At 33.8% G+C, this 21405-nt stretch overlaps 1 protein-coding gene across 14 annotated transcripts in view; it reads left to right on the top strand.

Annotated features, from left to right (window-relative positions):
- Positions 1 to 21405, top strand: part of LOC129751553 (potassium voltage-gated channel subfamily KQT member 1-like) — a 705179-nt gene that overhangs the window by 352692 nt on the left and 331082 nt on the right. For all 14 annotated transcript variants that reach the window (XM_055747130.1, XM_055747121.1, XM_055747116.1 and 11 more), the window contains 2 exons: positions 3034 to 3162; positions 3687 to 3797. In XM_055747130.1, coding sequence (XP_055603105.1) covers positions 3034 to 3162; positions 3687 to 3797 — 240 coding nt within the window. The remainder of the gene's footprint in view (positions 1 to 3033; positions 3163 to 3686; positions 3798 to 21405) is intronic.

Below are 21405 nucleotides of genomic sequence, written 5' to 3'. Positions count from 1 at the left end.
AAAGGGATTAACTAGAAGAACCAGACCCTGATTGTTTTTGGCAACCCGCTCGAACATTTTGTGTTGTCAAAATCGAACGATTTTTTCCCAACCTTGTTTTTTACTTAGTACTAGATTTTTCATCATGTTTTTGATGCATTTAGCACTTTTCGTGTTTTGTCGATAGTTTTTGTTTTTTGCCATATTTGCTATTTATGTCATTGTATTATGTCTATCATGCTAATATGTCTAAATTGTATTGGTCCTATTAAAGCAAAAACTATAAGCACAGACAAACAGACGGGACACTCGGTTTTCAATCTTCGCAAAGCTTTGAAAGAGCTAGTCAATGTCGCCACCAGATGGCAATGCATGAAATATAAAAGAAATCAAGGTAGCCACTTTTATGACTAATCATCTCCATGATGTTAACTTCGATCAAAATATTATAATAAACAAACACCCGTAGACTGCGGTAACGTTCGTTTAAAGAGGAAGTTTCGATTAACGCATTTGGTTCCGGTTCCAGTTATGACTTCCTGTTCATTGGCGCTGTCATCGAGTGTACAAAGTGGAAGACAAAATCGAACTATCTTTTTATAATATTTGGGTTCAAGAAACGGAATTTGTTGATACAGCGACTCCAGCTTCTTGGAGATAAGGCTGCAGCACGCTGCAGTTTCTGTACTTTCTGCTTAATCACAAGCAGAGAGATGGTTATAAAAATTTTCACATCAGATGTAAGCGTAAGGTGTTTATGGTGCTCAAAATTCCAGAGCTCATCTCGTGCCATGATGGCCACTGCCATCATTTGCCATTAATTCCCATTTCAAGGTTATTCTAAACATTCGAACTGTACGATGCTCCTGGGGCCCAAGATGAAAAATCGAATTCACGTGTAAGGTTCGAAAAACAACGTTCAAGAAGACTTAATCAATCAAAACAAGAATAGAAAAAGCGGAAGAAGAAACTAGTTTATTCGTAGGATGGTTTCCAGGACTTAAATATAGCAGCAATGATTGGATAATAATCTGAAGATTATTCGGTGGATTAAATATGACTTGTTTTTGTAGACATCTCAACGGGGTCCTGAAAATTCTCATTTTTTATATTTTTTATCTGTTATGCAGAACAATATGCGAAAGCTCGTTTAACAGAACCACAGTTTATTTTAGACATTCATTTCACTTGGTTTTAAATTCTCTTGTTTTTTTTTTTGTGACGAAATATTGTACTAAATATTTGTTAAGTCATTTTTTCCTCTACGTAGAGAAGCTTACTAGAACTTAAGAGAAGAATGTGGAGAAGCTTGCTAACTTTATGAATATTATAATCTAAATTCCATTGTTATGGAATCAAAGAAATAGCTTGTATAATGTCGAAAATTTGGCTGATCACACAAATGAGCATACGGGCCACAAAAAGTATATATTTTTATACATTTTTTTTTTCGATCACAACTACAATAAATCTCCCTGCTTATATTTATAAAATGGCTCGAGATACGCCACATTCACTTTTTCGTATTTTAAAGACGTGATTCGGAAGACCGAATAACTCTGTTCACACTCTAAACACTCGATGGGCGTCTCCGGCAACAATTCAAATTAATTCCTTTATTTATGGTTTTTGGGTATTCCGTGCGTGCTGCAGTCTTATCTCCAAGAAGCGGTAGTTAACAAATTCCGTTTCTTGAACCCAAATATTATAAAAAGATAGTTCGATTTTGTCTTCCACTTTGTACACTCGATGACAGCGCCAATGAACAGGAAGTTCTAACCGGAACCGGAACCAAATGCGTTAATCGAAACTTCCTCTTTAAACGAACGTTACCGCAGTCTACGGGTGATTGTTTATTATAATATTTTGATCGAAGTTAACATCATCGAGATGATTAGTCATAAAAGTGGCTACCTTGATTTCTTTTATATTTCATGCATTGCCATCTGGTGGCGACATTGCCTAGCTCTTTCAAAGCTTTGCGAAGAATCGATGGAAATTCGTTCAGAGTGTCATTTCTGTTTATCTGTGCTATAAAGTTATGTTGTTTCTGTTATTTGTTTGATTTAGGGACATGTGCCAAAATCGGATATTTCTAAAATCGAATGTTGCCAAAATGATCGGGGTCTGTAAAACGGTTTCAGAGTAAAACGAAAAGAGAAAATCGACTACTACTCGTTTAGCCCTTTTACCCAATACCAATATTGTTGGGATTTCATACGATTATAAGTCATATACAACATTATAAAGTTCTGCGGAAACCGCCATCTTGAACTTCGACTTTTACTGGTTCATCTCTTTAGACTAATTCCCATATTGTAAGGGTTTGAGGCGATTTTCAGTCATTTACAGTATTTTCAAGTTGAGTGGTAGCCGCCATCTTGGAATTTAAGATGGCGACGGACAACGAAATTCGACTTCTACTCGTAATTCGACTTCTACTTCGTAACTCGAAGTTTTCATAAATTTTTATAATTTTTTATTATTTTATTATTTGGAGTTAAATAAACACACAGAAATTATCAAAAATGTGTTAAAATGGGAATTCCAATTCAAATATGTGCTATCTAATCTGAGCGTGTCCTGTTCTGACATCTTGATCAAGAACTGTCTCTAAGTTTTATGGCGGTTTAATTATCAGGCACTGAGTGCTATTATAGAACATGCAAAAGATAGCTTGGAGCAAACTTCTAAGTTTGTGTTTTATTAGAGTTTAAACATAGCATTCCTAACTCTTTCTAAATAACTAAAACAGTATGTTTAATGGAAGATTTATGAGCGTTTTCAAAAATAGACGGTCGATTCAAGAATACAAGCATTTTGCATGACCATAATAAACCATAAAACGGGTTGCACAAAAAAAGCCATAATAAAACCATAGTAAAACATCGAAATGCTAGTTAGCTTGATCTGTGTTGCTTGGGCGGTTACGTCCTAAAAAAATTCTGGCAACCTTTATTTATACCTAGCATTTTTACACGATTATTATATATCGTTCCTCAAGGTAAACATTCATACTAAAGCTTCCCATTTCTCTTCCATTTCTCCTTGCAGGAACTTATTACGACGCTGTACATAGGATTCCTGGGCCTTATTTTTGCCTCGTTTTTAGTATATTTAATGGAGAAAGACGTGGAGAAAACCAAGTTCAACAACTTTGCTCAAGCCTTGTGGTGGGGTGTGGTAAGTATCGTTCCGTTTTAAATTTTAATTTTTTTCAAAACGTAAATGTCCAATTGGGGAACAGTTTAGATTGAAATGGAGGATTTTTTGCTTGCTTGAAAAGCACCTGACGGACATTTGTTTGTAACTGCATGACCATTTCAGAGAAGATTAGAATTTAAATATTTAATCACTACTAATGTATGCTCTGCTTTTTTTCGTTATCACTTTTCTTTTATTTTCCGGTTCCTGAAATCCATTTCAACGCTGTGCACCGTCAAATGCCAACAACTTCTTTCAACGTGGGAAAACTACCGACATCCGCCGGCTGCATGATGCCGTTTTGTCAAAACAAAAACCAAATCTGACACCGCCATAATATGACAACAAACAAAATATCATCATCATCATCATAATCATCGTTCGTCTCCGGGCCACCTCGACACCGGACGGATTTTTCACAATTTCCCTTCCCCCAAACCCCGATCACATCCGGTGGAAATTTCACCGATATCCGGTCCTCCGGTTTTGTTTCTTCTCTCCAGATAACGTTATGCACTGTCGGGTACGGCGACATGGTACCGGAAACGTGGCAAGGCAAAATTATTGCATCGTTTTGCGCCTTACTCGGAATCTCGTTCTTCGCCCTGCCGGCGGTAAGTGATTATTTATTAGTTTTATAATCCGGTCTGGAGCACGGCGGATGTTTTGCGCTTTCAAGAGGCTTCCAGCCAGCCAACAACCAGCTGTGCTTTCAGATCCTCGTCGTCGTTTTGCTTTTTTTTTTTGGTTCGTTTGTTTTTGTTAGTGCGGAGGATGGTCCGTTTCCGGTGACGAGTCCGGATGTGAATGCTGCTGTTATAAAGGCATTTGGATTTTGCTTTCGGGTGTTTTTCTTAACTTTTCTAGGGTTGATGGAACAGTACAATTATGATGAGCTGGAAAGGGTTTTGGGTATGGCCATGATGGCAATTAAAGTCAAATTAAATCAGATAAGCTTTGATTTAAAAGGCTTAAAAGTTTATTTATTTGTGTATTCAGGTAGGTTCAGAATAAATCAACATAATGATGACAACTGCATTAGCCTGTGATCTGGTAAAAAGAGATGGTATGCACAAAATCATTATTCTTTGAGAAAAATTGGAAAAGTCAAGAAACTGCAGGCATTATAAAGTGTATTTTTATTGCATAATAGTTTCGCTTAACTTACTAAGCTTGTTTGACAACTCATATCCACCTCAAATTATTAAACCCGTAAATGCTACATTAACATTTTTTTTTTCCAAGTATAATTCTTCAATTATTCGAAAGAAAAAAAATAAATTAAATACATTTCGAGTTCCATGGCCGCTGGCATGGCTAAGTAGAACTTGTTCCACATTTACTCCGCGATTGATCGAGGTCGTTAATAAAGTGCGAGGAAAAAAACAGCTTTTTTTTTTTTTTTTTTTTTTTTTTTTTTTTTTTTTTTTTTTTTTTTTTTTTTTTTTTTTTTTATTTATTTAATTTTAATTAATTCTACATTTAATTAAACCTACAGTTGTGTTCAGTCAACATTGATAAAATCTTGTATTCTAATGAACCGATCCTTTTTTAACCATTTCATTACTACTGTTGTTACATTTCTACTTCTTGGATACTATTTAGATCATTTTTAGGCTACCAATAAATTGAATCGCAACATTCTCAACTACTTTTAATTGACAGAACAAAATCTACAACTGATATTATCTCAAATTAACTCAACACTGCTGAGTTAAGTGAAACATAACCTATCAATGCTTTTTTTGTTGCTTTGACTTAGATCGAGTTAGTCTACTCTGTGCCAATGAAATACTTGCTGAAGGAATAGTCACCGATCCCGGTTCCGACTCCGTAGATGTTTCGGATGCAGTTCTGCTATCGTTATTAATTTCTTCTCTTCCGCGTTTTGTGCGCTCCGATGATACTTTCGTGAAAGCTTGCTCCTCCTCAATAACCACCATGTCATGTTCTGCCTCATCGACTTCTTCCGATGAATCCAAAGCTTCACTAAAGCTTAGAGCTTTTTCTTTGTCTCCGATCTGGTTTCCACCTTCATTGGTGGACAGCTCCGAAACGTTTTGGAACGCTGCTCTATCCAATGTGTTCTGATCGCTCGACCCAATTCTCGCCTCATTTTGCAACAGTGGTTTTGGCATGGTAACTTTTTGTCCAGTAAACAACTTTTCTACTTCTCGACTAGATCCAGCTGCAACGTCACTATAACGCAATGTACTTAATCTGTTGTTCACCGATACACGCTTAGGACAGTTAACCTTAATGTGCTCTGAACTTCCACAAACAAAGCATTTATTCTGAAGGCCTTCATAATAAACGCGTGCTTGAAAGTTACGCACATGTACTGTTGCGGGAACCTCACTCTTTATTTCCATATGGATGCCTCGAACTCCTGTCCAAATTGGAAACCCGGTCTCAGCACCATATTTTTCGCGCACCAAACGTTGAATTGTTCCAAATTTTGAAAACACATCCGCTATTTCTTTGTCCTCTATCTCCGGTGGGAGATTAAAAACACGAACATACTTAAACACACTCGACGCTGCAGAAAATGTTACCGTTGTTGAGCTATCGTCATCGTAAAAATATTCCATCGAAGATGGCAAGCGCAACAGCGTCTCCTTCAATAAAGCTTCGGATTGAAATTTCAGATAGACACAATGTTCTTTGGGTTCCTTATACATTGCCAAGAGCTTAGCGGAAACCAAACTCATTTTCGATCTCATGAACTCAAATAATCCGCTATCTGATGGTTCAGATCTTCCAGGCCCAAAAAAGATACGCAGCGTGTTGGTGCGCGCTTCCTCTAGTTTGGCTGCCATTTTTCCACACGTAGATATCAGCTATTGTTTTGAACAAAGCGAAATTTAAACAGTAGCTAGGCTACACGCAGCTTGAGACAACGTCGCAGACAAAAAAGTCGACTACTCGGCTAGAAGTCTAAACACGAACTGAGCTTGGGATGCGCAGCTTATATTCAATGCACAAAACTTATGTTTTCCCTTAAAAAAATAAATATATATCAATAACGACGCCAGCCGCGTCCAAGTAGTCAATAAAAGATGAAATAAGGATTGTAAGAGCCTACTTTTAAAGATCATCCGTGAACTATTTATTCCAGTTTTCTTCAAAAATTTGTATTGAAAACCTTTGAAACAACACTGACAAGTCAATACCACTAGCTAAAGATACCGTTTCTACGTCCGTAAAGCTATGTATATTCAAGAATCTCAGGACAGGGTTGTGTGAGTAACGGAGAGGTTTAAATCAGAACCCATTTTTTGTTAAATGATGCGATCTTCGTTTTACCTACACCGAAAACAGACTAAGGTTGTCAGATTGCCCGGTTTTATCCGGGTTTGCTCGGATATTTAAAATCAAATTTGGGAAAAGTTCATTAAAAACAGCCCGGATTTTTCTCGGGTTTGCTTACTTTGTTTTACATATCCAACAAAAAAATGAATTGTTTTGCTCTTATTTTTTTAAACAAAAAATTTTGGGCAGTTTTTGTTAAAATAATTTTTAAAGATTTTATGGTAGCCTTTAATAAGATATAAAATATATCTACTAATAAGTGTTGGTGAAAATTTTTTTTTTAATTTTTTTTTCTTAATTTTTGTTCAAGAAGTATTTTGTTCTGCAAAGTTTAAGTGCGAAAAAATCCGCATCTTTCGATGGCATTGGTGCTACAAATATTTATGCTAGGTAGATTATTGATACACTTTGAAGTTCCAGTTTGAAGTTCCGTATAAAATCATTGAGTTGAGATGTTGAGCAAGGTTTCAAAATCATGAAAAATTTATAATTTCACAGATTTTTTACAAGATTTGTTAATGTTATAGTTAACATTTTTGATTCGCGAAAATTTTTACAAATTTCATAAACTTTCTTAATTTAATTAAGATACTTCTGGGATAGGCAGAATCATCTGACAACTTTGGTAATGTTGATGGCTAATTTTGAAGTATAATGTTTCAATTAAATCAATACTTGGCATGATTTGCCTATGAAAATTCTGAAAACAGCATCTAACAAAACAACAAAATTCACATATATCTGAGGTGCAAGGAATCCTAGAACTGATTTTTCCTCATTCGGGGGCGCTGAATCCGAATATTTAATTAGTTTTTTTGTCAGCTCAAGTTTTTGAGATAACTTTTAAAAAAAAGGTTAGAAATGAAATTGTGTACTCTTTTAACAAAACTGTGAAATACATATAATTATTGACTCAAGGATCAACTTCCCAAAGACCGCGAGCAATATTGAATTCTGAGAAAAAAATTATATTTCTTTTTGTTTTTTTTTTTTTTCAAACCTACAAAAACGGGAATTTTGACGAAATTTTCAAGAAAAATTAAACTGTATTGAAAAATAACATAATTTTTCACCGTAAACGTAAATAAAATCAATTTAAAGTTGTTGAATAAATTTAAATCCTTAATATTCAATATTCAATGACATTTTTTGATGATGTCAGAAAAAGTTGTAATCTTTTTTTTAGAAATTCTATAAATTGTAAAATTCAATTTTTTGAAAGCGTTGTATCTCTGATACAAGAATATTTAGGCAATGTCTGAGTTCTTGATTGAATGGAGAGTAGAAAATTGATCGAAAATCAGCATTTGGTTTTTATGTAGGTTTATTGGTATATCAGTTATGAAAATGGATGTACCCAATACTGATCAATTTAAAAATTTCAACACGGCATACCACCAAAACGAAAATTATAGACAAAATCTGTAAAATGTTTTGAATTCAGGACGTCATAATCTTACATAATCAGTAATTGAAACAAAGGCACCAAAAATGCGTTCCCCTGTGTAATCGTTACGAACTTTTAGGGATGAATCAAAGAATTTCATACATTGTTTTTATCGAGAAATAAGAATTTCACTTAGCCATGTCGATAAGATATCTTTAATCGTTCACACAGTCTTTATTATAAAACTTTGCTTATTTCCGTCATTAATCAAGAACAAAAAAATATATATTTCACTTCATCATACAACTTTAACTTTGCTTGAAACGAAAATAATGACTTAACTGACTCCTATTTTACGTTTTTCCAAAAAATAATATTGCATCCATTCCTTTAATAGACCTCAATAAAAGCTTAAATCCTACAAAAAAGTCAACAATCTGGATGATTATGAGACAATGCAACTGCAAACAAGTGACGTGCATATGGTCGCGATTCGACCAGACCGAACTGAACGCCATAAACTTGATTTCGAGAAAATCGAGTTCGAAGTTCACAGCCCTACCAATTGATACCATTTCATCAGATATCTTATTTAATCGTTTTACCATCACATTTAGACTCTTATAAAGCCATCGAGGTTATACTGGTCGATTTCTGATTATACATCAAGCAGAAAACTGAACTTTAATAGCATTAGGTTTGAACCCAGTTCACTCTGGTCGAACAAAAATGTTTAAAAAATTGTCATGCACTATCATTTGACTGGGCAATTTGTTCTAAACGTAGGAGCCTACCAATAGGCGCTTTACGAGCAGCACCCAACGAGTATGGCTGATGCTTGAAAAATGTTTTTTGTCGTTGAGCCAGAGTGAACCGAGCCATACAAATTTCGCACTTTTGAAAAGCGGAATATCTGTGATTTTAACTTACCGGTTGCGTTTTGAACGACAGTAAGCAATAAAATAAAGCATCTTTTATCGTTAAATGTCAAAAATCCCAACATTCCCTTAAGTAAATTGGAAAACAAAATTCAAGGGATTCGGTTCAGTCTGGCTAAACGAAATTTTAATAAATGTTAACAATCCGCCACATGAAGTTTTTAGCTACGGGAACGTTTCTTACCATTTAATTTATTAGATATTAGTTCCTGACAAACCGGAGAACTGTTTTGAAAAGAAAAAAATCAACACACATAAGCTTATTTCGCACAAAATCAGTTTCATGACCAAAACATGCTTTTCATCTTCACCTCAAAGCTGGCTCTCAGTTCACTTTGGCGCAACGCATTTTTGCCATTTCCACTGTCTGCAACATTGAATTTTTCTAATAAAATCATTAAAAACAGTAAAAATGTTCTGATTTTCATTGGATAGGTAGTTTATCATGTTTCGCATCCGTTGCAATAGATAACTCAATTTTTTTCAAATTGACGTTCAGTTCGGTCTGGTCGAATTGCGACCATATATGATCAAATTATTGATATGCATTATTTTGTTTAGCAGGGACTGCTATTTTATGACAATTAACAATCTAGAAAAATCATGAAATAAATTCAAATAGAGATAAGCTTCGCGGGCCGCACAAACATGTCTCGAGGACCGCATGCGGCCCGCGGGCCGCGGTTTGATCATCCCGAATTTAGATGAAAAAATACAAACGCTAGGTTATACCGGTCCTTAGTTGAGAGGCAATCAATTTTAGGATTAATTTTGGATTTCGAAATTTATCCGGCAGAGTGACTGTGTGAAAAAATGTACATAATAAATAATTAATTGAATTCTGAATTGTTCGTCTTAGACTGAAAGGTTGATTTATAATTTACTACGACAAAAAAAAATCAACTACCTCTAACTTCATGAAAAACTTGAATTCTAACTTATCTTAACTGTTTTTTTTTTGCTCATACATTTAGATAGATTTGAGGAGTGAAAAAGCTTATTGACATTATCGTTGGATTGATTAGAATTTGTTTGGACAATTTTTTTTTTATAAAAAAAACAGAAATGTGAAGAATAGAATGTATTGATAAGCTGTCTTAATCTATTTGCCGCTGGAAAAGCTCGTGATAGAATGCTGATTGTTTCACTAAAAATATAAATTTATGGAAAAATAATCTTAGAAACGACCGTGTTTGTCGCCCGGTATTTTTTACTGCTTATTTATACACAAAGTGTGCGTGAGAAATGTCAAAAACAACAGTAATGGCCATTTGGCATAATTCTGGGCTTGGGGAAAATTAACTTAAAAAGTGACCTATTTTAAGACTATTTTTCCCATCTTAATCCATACACGAGAGCAAGTGTGCGTGAGAAATGTCAACTTGAAAATCTTTAATTCTGAAAAAAAATTGTTGTAAAACAAGGGCAAATATTCCCTGAAATTGGAACATTTAATTGAGTTTTGTTAAAACCATAGTCCTTAAGTAGTGATGAATCTCATCAATTTTGGTCACCTTGTAGTGAACGTCACAACATTTTATGTATAACCCCTTGTACCGTTTCTATTTTGTTTATTTGCTGAGTGTTGCCAGTTTAACGATAATTATGTGATTTTGTAATAATTTTGAGCGGGAAAAACTGTAATGTTCGATATATGTACAATTAAATGCCTCTTTTATTTCACCCGTGGACACGAAAAGTTGTGTTATTTTTTGACTTTATATCCGCAAATCGCATCCGCGATTCTCTGTACGAACAAGTAGTTAGTTTACATAATGAATCCATTCTTCAAAAAATAATAATTTTGAGTAAGGTACCTTAACCACTGCCTAGTGAATAGCAATAATTTCGCTGTAACTAAACTTATTTATCGAATGCAATGCTTTTCCACATCATCAAAACGAATTTTGAATGGTAAAAGAACATTACTATCTTGATGCAAACGAAGGTCATTTTTATTTTCTTGTCGTAGCATGGAATGTCAAATATCGTATGGCTGTGTAAGTGAATTCATTTAATGTTTTGATTGGCGAATTCACGTTCATTTTTTTATACCCATTGATAAAACCAATTACACGTGCGATATTCAAAAATGATTCAAAATTTAACTAAAAAGAGAAATAACTGAACAACAGATCAGGAAAAGCTAAGCTGTTCTCATTAAACAGACTCGGATGGTTGAGATTGTTTGTCAATATTCGTCAAATTTCAACCAACGCACTTTATTAAAAATTGTACTAAATTTGTGGGAAAATGTTTACAAGATGCATCGTCTCGGAGTCCAAATATTGTTTCGAGAACTGCCTCGTCCAGTGGGCGGTAAAAGGGCTCATTCAATCTCCAAAATTAGTTCGATATTTTGAAAAACAGATATTTCTTGAATGTGACTAAGTTTTTCACCGAAAGGAAAGTTTCAGGATTTATTTGAGAAAAAAAAGTGAATAAAAATCTGACACCGATTTTTCGTTGTAGATGGTGACTTGATAGTATATTCCGCTTCCGGGGGTAAACGAAAGCTTGCAGTTGAAAGTGATCTTCACAAATGAAGCAATTGTTAAGCAGCCAAGGCAGCTTTTTATTTCCGCAGTTCTTCTTGTGAATTGAGAAAGTGTGATTTTCAACCACATCGGAGATTTCATAAAATGATTATTTTTCAACCACAACGCAAAAAGGAAATGTAGCGGACAATCATCAATACTCATCCAACTTATATCGTTGAAAAATCATCGCTTTAGTCTTAAATGATGGCAACTCCTTAAAGTTTACTGATGAACTCAAACATCAAACAAAGCGTAGTGCATTATTGCAAGTGTTATTTGAATTTTTTTTAATTGATCAAAATTGAGTTATGAATTTCTTCACACATCGTTTCAAGTGAGTTTCCTAATGTCAAACCACCCGTTCATCATAAATTACGAAAGAAATTCAAACGTTTCGTTAAGATGGAAGGATGTTTATGGTTGAATTCTAACCACATTTGGTAATGCGCTCTAATTCAAAAATGGTTCTTTTTTTTCTATCAAAAGTAGGTAACCAAAAACGACCGTGTTCATCGCTAGATGTAATAAAAAAACAAATTGCACAATGCTTATGTGTGTGTGATATATCAAGGGCATTTCAATATGCACACAAAATAAGTTAGGTTTGTGTAAGATTTTTCCGTTTATGTATGTGGCCGTTAGTTTCACGATAACCCGTAGATAGCGCTGCGGACAAGCGCCAAAATCAGCCTTCAGTGATCAGTCTGGGTATCTGGTGTCTGCGGTTTAACTCAAACAAAATTTAAAAAATATAAAATATATTAATTTTGTCAAAATTTTTAAACTCAGAATATATTTAAATCCAAATTTTTGAAAAGTGGATTTTTTTTCAAAGATTGCGTTTGTGGAACCTCTAAAAAGGATTTTTTTATTACCCCATAGAAAATTTGTTCTCCATACTCTAATATACCATTTAGAGGGTGGGCCCCCAGATTCCCTGATGTTTTGTATTTTTAGGCCACCCTAATGATCACCCAAATAATTAGAAAAGCAATCATTACAAATCCCCATAAGCTAGGTGATTCCTTCTCTAACACTTAGGTGGTTTTAAAAACGAATCTTGAAATGAAATAACAAGTGTCCACTACACCAAAACATGGATTGATGAATCAAAAATCTACACAATTTACTCATATGTTTGGATAAAAACGACACAATGTAAGGAATCTGAACTGCTGAAAAAACTGTTACTATCACTCTGCTACCATTTTTTTTTGCTTCATGGTTTTTAGAAAACACTCTTTTGTAGCATAACGCTATTATTTTTTAATGTTTGATATTTAAAGTGAAAATATCAAAGTCTGCACGAAGATATACAGGCTTTTCAGTTTCTACTAATAAAAATTATTGAAAAAAAAATTTAACACAACTAACAGTGCCATATAAAAACTTAAAAAAAAATCATAAATCTAATTGAGTAGATATTTTTTTTAAAATAAGGCGAAAGCAAAGGCAACAAAATAAAAAAAAATCCAAGATGCGAAGAATATAAGAGCTATTTTAGACTAATTTGGGACCAAGGATTCCTAATATACAGTTCGTTTTTTTTTTCTAACAGCTTTTGTTTTTTAAATAACTTTGAAAATAGATGGAAATTCAATAGATAAATCTGTGCACTTTTTTGGCAAAACTGTACAACATTACAAAAAGGAGGAGTTTGCCATGACTTTTGGGCAACGCACGCGTTTTTGTTTTCGTCCCGCAAAAATTTTAATAAAATTCAATTAAAGATGAAATTTTAGAACGAATCAGTGATAAATGTTTGGAAAAGTGACCGGTGGAAGTTCCCGAAATGGTTTCTAGTTTGTTCAGAACGCTGAACCTGGTACGGGGGAGTGATGAGCATGTATACATCTTGATTGATTTGATGCTGCGGGAAGCAGGTTGTTTTTTTCCTAATGCTTGGGTCGATTGATATGTGATGTGATTTAGTGAAAGCTCTTCGGTTCACAATATAATTAAAAAGGCATAAGAAGTAAAAATAATGGTAACATATACTATTTCAAGTATGGCATTGACTGAAATTCAATCGTGTGTGAGTGTTGTTGAAGGAGGAGAAAATTTCATAATGCCGGTGTAGAAAAAAAATGTGTTTGGACGATCGATATAGCAATTTCGGCATGCTGCGACCAATCAAACCTTTGAAATATTCACGAAGCCTTTTATGGTTTGAAGATAAGTATCCTTTTCAAATGGTAAAATGGTAAGATGTTTAAAATGTATTTATATTTATATGGTAAAAAGGTAAGATGTTTAAAATATATTATATTCATATATCTGAAATAGCTTAACTCTATTCAAGGGGATTCGTGGGGGGTTGGATAGGTCACCAAGCGAACGAAAGACTGATATACAATGGATTGTGGGTTCAAGCCAGCCGGAGTATCTCGGCAAATATGGAATCATGAGAAGGATACTATGGTTCCTTTTCATAATTCTAAATTTGTTTCGTACAGTCGGAAGAGAGTTTGGTGAGTCAAACCTATCCCAAACCAGTGGTAACGGACTCCTTGGTTGCACTGCAAATATTGTTGGTGAGTTAAGCATGGACAATATTTGAACGTGCGATCGAGACTTCCCGTACCGACTCGGGTCGAAAGACCTATCAGCCACTGGTGGGTTTAACATACATACATACATACAAAACTGTACAACATTACAAAAATTTGGAAGTTGATGGTTGTAGTTCAAAAAACAACTTTGACTTCAGAGGAAAACAATAAAGAAGCTTTCTTATTGTTTATTCCTCCCAATTCTGCAAAATACTGCAATTTTGGCTAGGCATTTAAGAACTTTAAAACCAATTTAAATTATAAATTTTTCTCAATGCATAAATTTAATCGTTTAGCAGTCTTCAACATAGTTCTTAAATGAATTCAAATGTTCAATATCTTAAATCTTGAAGACTATACTCACTTTTTAGTAAGCCGGACATCGTCCTGTAGAAGGGCAACATCAAGTCTGAAACCGATCGACAAAAAGGTATTTTTATATCCTTTTGTCCGTAAAGAAAGCACGTTATGTGTCGTGCCCTGTAATACGTCTAGTGTTATGTGTATGCTTAAATATTTTCTACAGTGATTTCAGAACTAGTTAGAATTGTAGAATTTTTTTTTATAGTGTTGTATCTCTGAATCTATAATATGTAGGCAGAATATGAATCCTTGATTGTATGGAGGAAAAAAAATAGATGATCGATTTTACTCAAAATCGAACAATTTGAATATTTCCACACGCCTTTTCATCAAAACAGGATCTGATAGACAAAATCTGACCAATGATTCGGATTCCGTTCGCCAAAATCTTTCAAAAACCCTTGCTAAAACATAGGCGCTCAAAATTCTGTTCTCTAGTGTTATTTGTTTTGAGTCCAAAACAAGGATCTGAAGTGAATATTTTCGGATCAAATTCCATTTTAAAACTTAAAGCATTTTGATATTAAAATTTGAAAGTAAAACACCCAGACCAAAATTTCAAATTTTCATTAAGGTGTCAGATCAATAATTCTATTTCAGGTACAGTACCGTTCATAATTGTATAGAAATTGGAAGCACGCGCACTGTCACTTCGACTTTGAACTTCCATAACTTTTGACTCTGACGGTATTTTTTGATCAAATTTTCTGCGTTAGATAGATCAACTATCACACTATTATATCACAAAATTTGAGCTTTCTGGAGTTTGTGTGGCATGAGATACAGTCATTCTACGACAATCGGACTTTTTGGACTTTTCTCATTCAAACTGCAATATCTCAGGAGCTACACTATATTTTTTATTGAAATTTTGCAGAGTAATTGTTGAAATGTAAAGCTATCATGTCTGTAGTTTTTGAAAAGTTGTATCGATGGGATCAAAAGTTACGGGAGGTACAATTTTTCAGGCATGAACCAAAAAATGCTATTTCTATAGAATTTTGGACGATTCATGAGAACATAATCGTTTCCATCCACAAATCAGTAAAAAAAATGTCTGGCAAAAGCTATGATGAAATGAAAAAATGAAATTAAAGATCTATTTGTGTTTTGAAATCAGAATCTCGCAATATTGTTTTGATTTTTTGGTTGAAATAGATTCACTGGTTGTTAAACATAAAATAGGAATTTCGCATGAAAACAATCGTCCAAAATTCTATAGAAATCGCATTTTTAGGTTCATGCCTGAAAAATTGTACCTCCCGTAACTTTTGATCCCATCGATAAAACTTTTCAAAAACTTCAGACATGATAGTTTTACATTTCAGCAATTACTCTGCAAAATTTCAATAAAAAATATAGTGTAGCTCCTGAGATATTGCAGTTTGAATGAGAAAAGTCCAAAAAGTCCGATTGTCGTAGAATGACTGTATCTCATGCCACACAAACTCCAGAAAGCTCAAATTTTGTGATATAATAGTGTGATAGTTGATCTATCTAACGCAGAAAATTTGATCAAAAAATATTATCAGAGTCAAAAGTTATGGAAGTTCAAAGTCGAAGTGTCAATGCGCGTGCTTCCAATTGCTATACAATTATGAACGGTACTGTATAATTTTTTTACCATAATATTTTTTTTAAATTTTCTTTCGAAGTTAGAAGCAGGATTATTTCAAAATGAAAGTTTATAAAATATACTCGTAAAAAATTAATTTCGAATTTCAATTTGGTTTAAACTGGGTTGAAATATGAGTATCAAGTCCATGTTCATATATCGATTTTTATTTTAAAATTACAAAAAAAATCTTCTTATGAAAATTGCAATTAAGAATGAATTTTTTTTTATTTCAAACATTGATCATGAATCCGGTTTTAATATAAGGTTAGGTTAGAAAAAAAAAGCAAAGCCTACGAATAAATATTTAAGTTTTCTTTCATTCATTTAATCTTATCTCTGCCACAATTTCCATTATAAAATCAAAGAGTTTTTTTCAGTCTGCAGTTAGTGTTCGTAATAATCAACTTTTGTTCTGAAAAAAAAAATGATTATCAGGATATTGAAGGTAAAATCTGACTATAAAAACTGAATCTTTAGAATCTGCTCCTCTCTGAAATTCTTATTCTTATTAATCCAAACTGATTCTTACAATATTGAAAGTTTTAGAATTTAAAATTCAAACTAATGCAATTTTTACATTATGTGACTCAATTTGAAAAATAAAAGTAAAAACAGCTCTCCGTACCTGATATTAGATTTTTTTTAAACATTCTCGAATCTTTTCAAGTGAAATTTTGAATGGAAACCAATCTTTCCAGTATGGATGAGCAGATTTTGTGTACAGTTTCTGCACCTTAATTTTTAGGGAATGTTTGACAAAAATAGAATTATTAGATATTAAAAACGAATGAAAATGTTTTTATATCTATTATGTCTATTTAAATTACAGTTTAAATTTCTGTTATGTTTGCAGTTTTGGAAAAAAAAAACCTTTGCAAGCTTCTGCCTTCCTACTGAACACTGTCAAAAGCTTCTTATTAAAAATTTTAAAATGAACTCAAATTAGGAACAAGGTTACCGAAATCACAGAAAAATATACAATTGCACAGAATTTTGTGGAAAATTTGCACCACAACAAACACAGCATGCATGCAAACACAGAATTTTTGAATATATTTACTGATTTCACAGATTTAAATCTATTTTTAATAAGGGAATTTTAACTTTGTTTTGGAAAACATAATTAGATTGACAATGTTGAATATTTATTATCTCTAGTAAAATGTTAAAAGGACTCAATTTTTTATGTCTTTAAAAAATTAATGCAATTTCCATCTCAAAAAGCTATCGCATAATTTTTGAGTCAAATCACAAAAAAAATTTCAGCAAACTTGAATAGCTACCTCAAATTTTGGCAAATGTATGGCTTGAGACAACTTCTTCGTTGTTTTTAATAATATAGAAATTTGTCTTAATAACCAACTTAAAGTTTTTTCACTGTTAGCAACAGCTTTTTCTGCTAACTACAGAATTCACTAAAACGTCTCAAATATAATTGGAAATTTAACAGAAAGAAGTGGTTGGAGAACCCTTTTGTGAATTTGAAATACTTAGATGAAACCCCAGAGAAAATATTGAACGTTTGTAAAGCTTTAATTATTTTTGAAATAATGAAAAAATCCACCTATTTGGACGCCATTTTGTTTTTTTTTATATTTATTTGCAACTGGACTATTTTTATTTTGAATTTTTAATGGTTAACGGCTTAGTCAGTCATATTTTTTGAAAATCAAAACGATTGATTTTTACTACACTCCATACGTTTCGGCTATTTTTTGTTACCTTCTTCAGAGTAGAATAATTGTCAGGTTCGTTTTCCGTCTAGTGACTGACCGAATCTGACAATTACTCTTCAATGAAGAAGGCTAAAAAAAGCCGAAACGTCGTGATAGTAGTACAAATCAATCGTTTTGATTTACAAAAATATGACTGACTAAGCAGTTTACCATTAAATATTCAACATAAAAATCATCCAGTCGCAAATCAATATATAAGAAAAAAAAATTTAGGCCAAGAAAACATCTCAATTATATTGAATATACTTTGAAACAACAATTCATAAATTAAAAAACGGATAGCAACACTTTCAATGTCAAGGAAGAATGCTAATAAAGCAACATTAACTACAAACTTTTAAAGAATCCTTATAAGCTTTAATCTTCTTATGAAATTGATTATTTTAACCTGAAATACATCTGAATATAAAACATACAGAAATGTTCCTCGTTCTGTTTATAATTATATAAAAATGGGATACAAGCGCACTGTCACTTCTTAATTGATCTTCCATAAATCTTTACTTTGATGATAATCTTCTATGCGTAAGATAGATAAACTATCACAAGCACAGATTTTAAAGGCTGCTGCTACTAACAAAATTGTTTCTGATTCGGCCCCTGGAAAAAGACGGATAGGCTTAGAGAGCGCAGATTTTCATGGCAGCTGCTGATTGTTAGTTTTGATTAGGTCATCCGGTGTTAAAAGACGGAATTGGCTAAGGAAGTGCAGATTTCAAGGCTTCTGTTGCAGAGTGTTTGTGTTGATTTGGCCTCCAGGTGGAAAAAGACGGAATGACTATGGAAGCGAAGATTTTCAGACTGTTGCTGCTGATTGTTCATTTTGATTTGGACTTCCGGTGGAAAAGAACGGAATTGGTTCAGGAAGCGAGGATTTTTAAGGCGACTGCTGTTGATTTTTTGTTTTGATTTGGCCTTCTGGTTGGGAAGGCTGTTTCTAAGAATACTGTCAAATTTTTCCGGCTCTCGTAAACAGAGACAGAGTGACAAGAAAAGTATAGTTTGGGAAAACCTGTTGTTCCGGCTCTGTTGAACAAAAACACAGCGGCAGGAAATGCAGAGATTGGGAAGGCTGTTGCGAAGAAAATTTTCGGATTGGATGAAGCAAATACTGAAAATAATTAAAATTTTAAGTTTTGAATAGTTTTAGCTGAGAATGGAATGTAGAATTGTGATGATGGGTATTTGAATAATTGAATTTTTTTTTTTGAGAAATACTAAAGTCGGTAAATAAAAGATTCTTTTGAGAATAGATTTGAGAAGGAAAACAGAGATGAAATAAAATTTATAGGATGGAGAATAAAGATATGGAATGTGGAATAGAAATTAAGGATATTTGTAAAAATATAATTATTCTAATGAAAAACAATAGTCGATGCGTGAAAAGTTTTAATTGAGAAAGAGGTGAGAAGGAATCTACAGATGAGATGAAGAATATGCAGAAATTAAATCAAATCAAATGAAAATAAAATTAAAAAAAGTTGTATTCAGCATCACTGAAGATAAATAAAATTAAATATTTTTTTCTATGGCAACGTTTGAGATTTTGGCAACACTTGGCAAAACAAACTAAACAAAGTCAATCATTGATCTATTCTTGTGAGTGACAGACGTGTTTTAGTGAATCTCTGAATTGAGATTATTAAGAATCGTAAAATCACGACAAACCCCAGATAGAAATTCACGTATCTCATTGAAAAATTTTGCAATAGTATAACTTGAATAATCCTCAAATGGAAAAGTGCGTATTGAATCTCTAAATCCCCTATCTATTCTTACGAAAATGATAAACGAAACTCTACAGATTGTAGTATAGGTCTTATAGTCTTTCTACATCGAATCAAGTCAAAGGCAGTTTTGAAATTATCTTATTTGTAGATTTGTGCCAAAACTTTAACCAAGCTAAATAACCTCACGATTGGAAAAATAACTTAAAGGAAAAGTTATCTTAAAAGCTATTTTAATCTTGCACCTCTAAGATTGGCTTCTAGAATTTGTTCATAGCTCTGGAACATTTTTTTCCAGATCAGATGATCTATTGGAGTTTTGTGGAACTGATAAGAAATGTGGATTCATACAATGATTTGATAATTATTTTCACTTGTACTGTTAAATTATCATTTTTCAAAAAAGGAAAAGAAAATTTCAAATTTAAAGAAAAACAGAAAAAAAAGAACTCTTCAAACATTTTCTCTCCATCTAGCGCGCCTACAACCAAAACAAACTGTGGCCAATTCTGTTTACAATTTCCGGAATACAGATGTTTCCGGGAAACCGCACCAACAAACTTTACCACCGTCCAACTCTCGAAAGATGAACAGAAACTTTCCCAGACGATTGAGGTAAGACACGAGACGGTAGCAACAAAATAAGAAGAACTTTATCAGCCCTAAAAAGCACTTAAACAGGCTTCCACCATCAGGAAAACTTTAATCCTTTCGGTACATTTCAGACAGTTTGACCATCTTAACTAAAGAAAGGTCCCACTTCTTAGAGATAGGAAGCACACCTAAGCATAAGGCCAAACATTTTGTTGAGCAAGATGTTCCGTTTAATTCCACCGGATCAAGTCAGTCCGATTAAGGGAAACCCCAACGGATGGAAAAAGTTTTCCCATGTTTCAGCAATCGCCCATTTTGTAACTTGACTGGGGCAATACTTTCTCACCTCGGCAATCGCGCGCGCCGGTTGTTCCGAAAAGTTTGTGGAAACGGTTTGCTCTCGTTAACATATAATTAGAGATTTTTGTGTGAAATAAATTTTCTTGGAACCAGATTTTTTTTAGAAAATGCTAATCCGACTCGGTAGAAGCATGGTTTCTTCTCAAGCTTTATTCAAACAACTGATGGTCTCAAGTTTCCATTTTCATTCACACTCAATATTTAATCGCTCCCAGCAGCAGTGGAAACAGAAATTAAAATGAGATTTCATAGCAAAGCTCCCCCTGCAGTTCACAGAGTCCCACTTTCAACACCCTCATCACCATCGTCATGCCAGTAATTCGAGCCAAATTTACGTTCTGCAATTATTTGCATACCTAACTTTTTAATGGCAACATAAAAATGCTACTGAACTCGGTCAAAAGTTGCCCAAGCCTTTGCCATCAAGTAACAGCCCCGGTGCAGTTAAGTTGAATTATTTAACCAAACAGTTTAATCCTAGAGGCAGATAAGCTGGCCCAGGCCAAATTGCAGAAAGCAGAAAACTCGTAACCTAAGCTGCACTAAGTAAGTAAATTTCTTCAACTTTAACCACCCCTTTGCTCGGGAAAGGTAAAAAAAAAGAGACCGAGAAAGGCGAAATGATACATAAAAAAGGGGAGCCATCTTGAGAAACAAAAGGCCGCCGGACAGTAAACCACAAAAAGTCTGATTTATGGCGGCAACAAGGAGCGGGAAAACTTTTATTAATTCAAGCACAGTAATTCAAAAGTCCCTGCTGAGACGGCCGGGGCTAAAATTCCCCACGGAATTGCTGCAAATGATTTTAAAAGAGTGATAACTCCCCCAACAAGAGAGGGCCGCTAGGCGGCCATTTTCTTACCACCATTTTGCCTGGGCCTTTAAGACGTTCTAGCCTAACTAAAGGCTGTGTTGAAAAAAAAAATGGGTCGCTTGATCTCACGAAACAATTGCACCGCAAGCAATTAATTCCGTCGCCTTTGGGTTGCATTGCAACCGGAATGTCTCATTTTTCTTACTCTTGCGCTCTCCTTCCCGTTTGATTGCATCTGCTGCTGTGGAATACTAATGGGATACTATTTAGCTCCCGTTGTA

The sequence above is a fragment of the Uranotaenia lowii genome, chromosome 3 (genome assembly GCF_029784155.1).
Source record: "Uranotaenia lowii strain MFRU-FL chromosome 3, ASM2978415v1, whole genome shotgun sequence".
In the NCBI taxonomy this organism is placed as follows: Eukaryota; Metazoa; Arthropoda; class Insecta; order Diptera; family Culicidae; genus Uranotaenia; species Uranotaenia lowii.
Note: the sequence above shows the minus strand (reverse complement) of the source record. Positions and strands in the feature narration are given on the sequence as shown.